The 7,164-nt window shown below is 42.6% G+C and overlaps 1 protein-coding gene across 1 annotated transcript; it reads left to right on the forward strand.

Moving 5' to 3' along the window:
• Positions 1 to 5,963: 5,963 nt before the first annotated feature.
• Positions 5,964 to 6,308, forward strand: LOC145418069 (uncharacterized). Its single transcript, XM_080286602.1, has one exon. It carries the CDS (start codon positions 5,964 to 5,966, stop codon positions 6,306 to 6,308), a length of 345 nt encoding a protein of 114 aa, XP_080142728.1.
• The last annotated feature ends 856 nt before the right edge of the window (positions 6,309 to 7,164 follow it).

Genomic DNA, 7,164 nt, shown 5'->3' on the forward strand with positions numbered 1-7,164 from the left:
ATGAGGAATTTGGAAGGAATTTGAGTGTAAAGTGGAGGGACTGTAAGAAAATGTTCTGGAGAGAAGTGAAAAGAGTAAGACAGGGTGGAAGTGAAGTTAGCAGGGGAGTGAAAGATAAAAATGGTAGATTACTAGTGGAGAAGAGAGAAAAAGTGAGCAGATGGAGAGAACACTTTAAGGAATTGTTGAACGTAGAGGATGGAAGTAATGCGAGTATAAGTGGCTGGGGAATGGCTGGGAGAAGGAGGAAGGTGAGAAGACAGGAAGAAATCAGTAGGATAGAAGTTGTGGAAGCAATGAAGAAAGTTAAATCGGGGAAAGCCCCAGGAATTGATGGAGTGTGTGGTGAAATGCTGAAGCATGGGGGAGAGATAGTAGTAGAATGGATGTGGAAGATGTGCAGATTGGCCTGGGAGGAAGGTAGAGTCCCGGAGGATTGGAAGTCAGGTATAATTATTCCCTTGTACAAAGGAAAAGGGGAAAAAGAAGTGTGTGGTAATCATAGGGGCATTTGTCTTCTTAGTATAATAGGAAAAGTGTATGGTAGGATACTTATAGACAGAGTTAGAGAAAGAACAGAGAAATTAGTTGGAGAAGAACAGGGAGGCTTTAGGAAGGGAAGAGGTTGTGTAGATCAGATATTCATTCTTAGATCTTTAGTGGAAAAGTTTCTAGAGAAGGGAAAGGAGTTGTATGCGGCTTTCATGGATTTGGAGAAAGCATATGACAGGGTGGATAGACAAGGATTGTGGAAAGTGTTAAGAATATATGGAGTAGATGGGAAGTTGTTGAGTGCTGTGAAGAGTATGTACGATGGTGCGAAGGCTGCAGTGCGTGTGGATGGTGAACTAAGTGAATTTTTCTTTTTGAAAGTTGGTTTGAAACAGGGATGTGTCATGTCTCCATGGCTGTTCAATCTGTACATGGACGGGGTAATAAAAGAGGTACAAGGTAGGGTAGTGGATGTTGGAGTGGCCCTGGTGAGAGAGGATAGTGTTTGGAAACTCCCTGTACTGTTGTTTGCAGATGATACTGTGTTGTTGAGTGAAGACGAAGGGGAGCTGCAAGGCTTGGTGGATGAGTTTGAGAGAGTGTGTAAGAAACGGAACCTAAAGGTGAATGTAGGGAAGAGTAAAGTGATGGTCTTTGAGAGAGGTGAAGTTAGTGAATGTACAGTGATTTTGGATGGTGAGGAATTGGAAAATGTGAGTACGTTTAAGTATTTGGGTAGTGTGATGAGTAAGGATGGAGGTTTGAAGGGTGAAGTGCTTGAAAGGGTACAGCAGGGAAGGAAGGTTTCTGGTTCCTTGAAAGCAGTGATAAGAAACAGGGAAGTGAGCATGGAAGTGAAAAAGTTACTACATGACAGTATTGTGATACCAACTCTAACGTACGGAAGTGAAGCTTGGACATTGTTGGAAGGACACAAGTCAAGAGTGAGAGCAGTGGAAATGAGTTATTTAAGAGGAGCCTGTGGAGTCACGTGGAGAGACAGGCTGACGAATGAGGATATAAAGGAGCGTTGTGGTGTGGATGTGGATGTGATAGGAAGCGTTATGAGGAACACACTGAGGTGGTTTGGCCATGTGGAGAGGATGGAGGGTGAAAGACTGACGATGAGAGTGTATATGAGAGAGGTGGAGGGGGGAAGAGGGAGAGGGAGGCCGAGAATGAGATGGAGGGATGGGGTGGAGAGGTATATGAGAGAGGGGGGTGTGAGTTGGGAGCAGGGCAGTGAAATGGCGGGGGACAGGGCGACTTGGAGGCGATTTGTTTGTGGCCACCCTAAACGGGATTGAGGCGTCTGGCAATAGATAGATAGATAGTATACGTCCATGTACGAAACCCGCAGTCATGAAGAAATTCAAGGTCGACGGAAAAAATCGGTCCATGGGGGAAATGCATCAATGGGGAAAATAAGTTCATGGGAAGATAGGCTTACGTAGGATAGTAGACCTCTTAAAAAAAAAAAAAAAAGTCATTAGAGACGATAGGTCCATAGGGGATTATGCTTTGAGTGGTTGTTGTTTTTTTAGATTCGTCCATCTAAAAAAAAAAGAAAAAAATAGCATGGACACGGCCAGCTGAAGCCCGTCAGTGAAATTGGTTAATTACGTGCGAGGTTGAGGGGGGGTGGGATGGCTGCTGCTGCTGCGGCTGCTGCTGTTGCTGGGCTGCTGTGCATCTGGGCTGCTGTTGCTGCTGCTGCTGTCGGGCTGCCGCTGCTGGTGGGCTGCTCCTGCTGCCTCTACAGTACTGCTGAGCTGTTGTTGCTGCTGCTGCTGCTGAGCTGCTACTGCTGCAACCGCGCTGGCCCCCTGAACCCTGCTTCGAGTGGTGAAAACGTCCATTGAGAAAAAACAGATTCATGGGGTGAAAATAGGTCCATAGGGTCATACATGTACTGCAAACTCACATCCATGGAGATATTTGAAATAAATGGGATTGTAAATATCCCATTTTTTTAACAGCGACCGTTGCCTGGAATTAGGCTTACCACTGCACACCTTGGACCAAACAACCATTAGCCAGACCCTATTACCACTTCGTCATCCAGTTATAATATTCCATAATTTACCTTCATTTAGTCATTTAGGCATAAAAAGCCAACCTAAAGGAAAGGAAAAATCCCTGTTTAACTGTGTTGAGCACCTCATTTCTCCACCCCCTTTTTCCAAAATTCACAGGCACTCACTATTCTCTCTGTCTCTGTCTGTCTGTCTGTCTTTCTGTCTCTTTTTCTCTCTCTCTCTCTCTCTCATTAGGTAACATATGAATATTCGAAATTGTCCACTCCGTGTTCGCTGGCTCAAACCTACAGGAAGTCGTGGAGTAGAACCAAATATACATTTTTAGGTCACTTGCTTGGCTTTATAAGAGAAACTATACAGTTATTAACTAATGAATGTGATATATTCATGTTATCAGAGTCGAACATTCAAATTGGTATTACTATTGCTTTATTCATTAGCACAAGTCCCAAGCTGAAGAGATATTTTCTACAGAAATGCATAGAAGGCAACTTCTGTGCTCGTGGATGCGACGTGCCACATACACGGGTTGGCTGGACGAGGGTGGATAACAATAGGCTACCTGGCCGCAGTAGTACATGTATACAGGGTTGTGGAGTCTGAGTCGGAGTCGGAGTTGTGAGTCGTCTGCTTTTGGTTGGAGTCGAAGTCGGAGTCGGTAAAATTTCAACGACTCATACTCCGAGCTTTTTGATTCTGAAATGGTGTCAGTCATATCTTCAATACTTTATTTAGTTTATTTTACCACCATGTATAAAGGTTTATTTGTTATTATGCAAGCATTATAAGTAAGGATTTTAGAATAATTATGCAAGAATTGCATCAGATAAAATTAATGAATATTATTCATTTACCCGCACAGTGTCCACGTGCCATATAAATGATACAGCATATACTTTACTTAAGCAGGAGTCGGAGTCGGAGTTGTAATATTTCTGGAGCAGCAGTCTGATTCGGGAAATATTATCACCGACTCAGCAACCATATATATATATATATATATATATATATATATATATATATATATATATATATATATATATATATATATATATATATATATGAGAGTGTGTGTGTGTGTGTGACCCAGAAGGAAAGGGCATGACTTTGGAAATGATAGGTGAATGAAATCTAAACAAAAAATGTTAAATCAACATGCGTCCAAATTTCAATTGTTACGGAACAACAGTTACTAACGTCCTTATGGGCAAATTATGGAGCTCATTCTCGCCCATAAGGTCATCAGTAATTCTAGCTGTAACGGTTGAGTTGTGACAGATGTTCATTAAACATTTTCTTTTTAGAATTCCCCGCTCTACCATTTCCCAAAGTCATGACCCTTCCTCCAGATATATATATATATATATATATATATATATATATATATATATATATATATATATATATATATATATATATATATATAATCATATTTCATTAGCCGTTTGAGTGTCCACTGCAGGACCGGCCTATCCCGACCGAAGTCGGGACGATACAGTCAATGTATCTCTACCAAGTGGCTTAGGCTGTCTGGTGGAGATTGTGTGTAGGATGAGAAGTGCTTGTAAGTATAACTGTAGTGTTGGAGTGGCTTTGGATGTGTGTGTAGTCTGTGAAATCGGCCCGTGCAAGCCGACTGGGTGCAAGCATACTTTACAGTATGCGACACTAGTTCAGCCACAGCTCCCCTTATGTCCGCCAATGAAGTACGTGGCCAGAAGAACGCTCCCAAAGTTTATTACCCTGGCGGGGCGCGAACCCTCGTTCTTCATTGTACGAAAACGCACACTATACCACTGTACCACAGAGGCATTCTATCACGTGCTCCCACCACGACTGGCCCCCTAGATCTGCGGTGTCGTATGCCGCGGGAGAGGCCTGAGGACTTCATTATGAAAAGGCTGGCCTAATACCCCGCCTTGTGGGTGATGGCCATTAAGCCCCCTCCCCCACCAAAAAAAAAAAAAGCATCACGGAGGCTACCACTGGACAAGGTGAGATTGTTATTGTTTTCTGTTGGTATGCTGACTGACCCTACTTCATTTATAAAACAGATACCAATACTGGTATGATCAGTCCGACTGGACATTATGTAATGTGTTGCCATAAACTGTCATGACGCATTGTTCTTCTTAATGTTTAATAATGAAAGTCATAATGTTAACATGACATTAACATAACATTTTATTTCCAATTGTTTCATAAGTGCACACCTGCACCTCGCTTGACACCATAACCTCTCTAGTCTGTTGACTGCCAGCAAATATATATACTGTCTACCTGTGAGTAACGTGATCGTGGTTGTTCATATGGATGCATATTTTTGTAACATTACACTCCTCACGTTATTATCTAATATTATTATGGTCTTTCCACAACTGTGCCAACACAATGAAAGCCACATGTGGCATCACTAAATAATATTGTGCTTTACATATAGAAATCGTGTTTCTGTAGTGTGGGGTTATGTCTAAAATTGTCAGATTAACTACTTTATAATATTGTGCTTTATATATACAAAAATTATGTGAGTTTATGTTATGCGGGTTAGGCTTATGTATCTATAATGGCCTTTACACTTCGCAGGTATTTCGTGAGTGCCCTGGTGCCTCGTCTGGCGTCCTAACCACACCTGTCGGCTGCTGGTCAGCACTTCCCATCATTACTGTCCACCTGTGGGTAATGTGTTTTTTGTCGTTCATATGCTGATTAAACTGTAATAATATAAATCAAGCTTTTTATTCTTCACAATATATCTCGCATTGTGGTCGTAGTACACGCGCCTATAGATTTTATGTGTAAGAAGATGTAATCAACACCATGTTTTAGTCATATAAACAAATTATTGTTCAGTATACTATACATATTACAATATTGTCTGTTCATGTAATTCCGGGTTATATCATGTGTAACATGATCTTTGTAATTCCCAGGTGTTTCCTTAGTGTACATCAGCGCCGTGCCTGACATCGTAATCCTGTTGGTAATATCCCCATCAGCAAATATCATCGTTATTGTCCACGTGTAAGTAAAATGGTCATCGTCCCTCATACGCAATTTAAAAGCTAATATCAATAAGCCGATGAGAACCTTAGCCACTGTTAATATTTTATTCTGGCTAACGGCATTTTTACTGTAGACCTCGTAGGTTACACAATATTTATGTGGATAAATTACATTAACTGATAATTCGAAGGTTTACGGAATGCCAGGATACAAAGGTTCTGGGAAATTGGTATTACCTACCTACAGACGATCACCAGCACTATAGACTGATGTTCGTAAACGTGTTTTATGATAAAATGAACTATTCTTTCAATAGATATGGATGTCCCGGGTAGACGACATGACCAACGTCCGGCCAACACTCGAGCAAATCGTCCGGAGGTAATACAAAGGAGACCTATAATAGTTGGCCACTATCAGGCTGGGATGTCTATAAATGAAATCAGCTGGGTTATGGGTATAAGCAAGACAACGGTCAAGTCATGGAAAAGGCGCTATGAGGCGGAGGGACATGTGACTACGAGACAGAGGTCTGGTCGCCCACGGGTTACGTCACACGATGACGACAACAGGCTCATCACTACTGCCCGCCAAGCTCCCAGGAAAACAGCAGTAGCCTGGACACGGCAGTTACAGCTTCCATGTTACCCTGTCACAACGAGACGGCGGCTACAAGAGGCGGGGCTGAACTGTCACGTTCCTGCTGTGAAGGAGGAGCTGACGGAGGTAAACAAGGTGGCACGGCTGACATTCGCCCAACAGTATGTGTAGCATGATATGAACTTCTGGCAGAACGTAATTTTTATTGATGAAAAAACTTTTACATCTGTGGCAGCGACTGGGAGACACTGCTTGCGAATGCCCAACACCCGCTATGATGCCAGAAACATAAGAGAGAGATCACGAAGCGGTAGGGTGTCAGTCTCCTTTCATGGCTGGATGTGGGCAGCGGGCCCAGGAGAACTGGTTACCATTGACAGACATCTTAATGCACAGGAATACATCAGTATTTTGGAGGCCTCGCTCTTACCCTCTGTTCGAGCGTACGCCATCCCAGAACTGAACAGCATCATTCTAGTTCAAGACCGTTCTCCAGTTCACACCAGTCGGGCAGTGACGGGTTGGTTCAGGCAGCACCCGGAGATACAGCTTGTTGACTTGCCTACGAAGGGGTGCGACTGTAATCCCATTGAAAATTTATGGGGTATTATGGTGGATGAATGGAAGGTTCCTGAGAAGATCAGGGAGGCGATAGTAAGGAAAGCACGAGAAGTTTGGGAGAGCATCCGGCTTCGTCCACATATCTGCGTGAACCTCGTGATCTCTGTGCCTTCCCGATTGCAGGGAGTCATTGAGGCCCAGGGAGGTTGGACTAGGTATTAAGCCCTTTGGTGGTGGATAATGTATTCATTAGTAAAATAAATGTATCACAAGACTTTAATGTACTGCATACCATTTGTCCTTTTTATATAAGTTCCACAATGCTTGCGATTGTTATTCCTGGATTGCCTATAGCTGTAATATAAAATGATTGTGGATTTAATGTTGATTCCCACAATAGCTGGGCAGATATTTATAAATGTTAAAACCGTTTTTTGTGGAAGAATAAACCACACTGTGATGGGCA

Source organism: Coenobita brevimanus, chromosome 112 (genome assembly GCF_032717465.1).
Source record: "Coenobita brevimanus isolate Jiangsu-jjx chromosome 112, ASM3271746v2, whole genome shotgun sequence".
Taxonomy (NCBI): domain Eukaryota; kingdom Metazoa; phylum Arthropoda; class Malacostraca; order Decapoda; family Coenobitidae; genus Coenobita; species Coenobita brevimanus.

Bases quoted from the DNA above. Each gene is read 5' to 3' on its own strand.
- LOC145418069 (XM_080286602.1), top strand. From the start codon at position 5,964: ATGTCTATAAATGAAATCAGCTGGGTTATGGGTATAAGCAAGACAACG.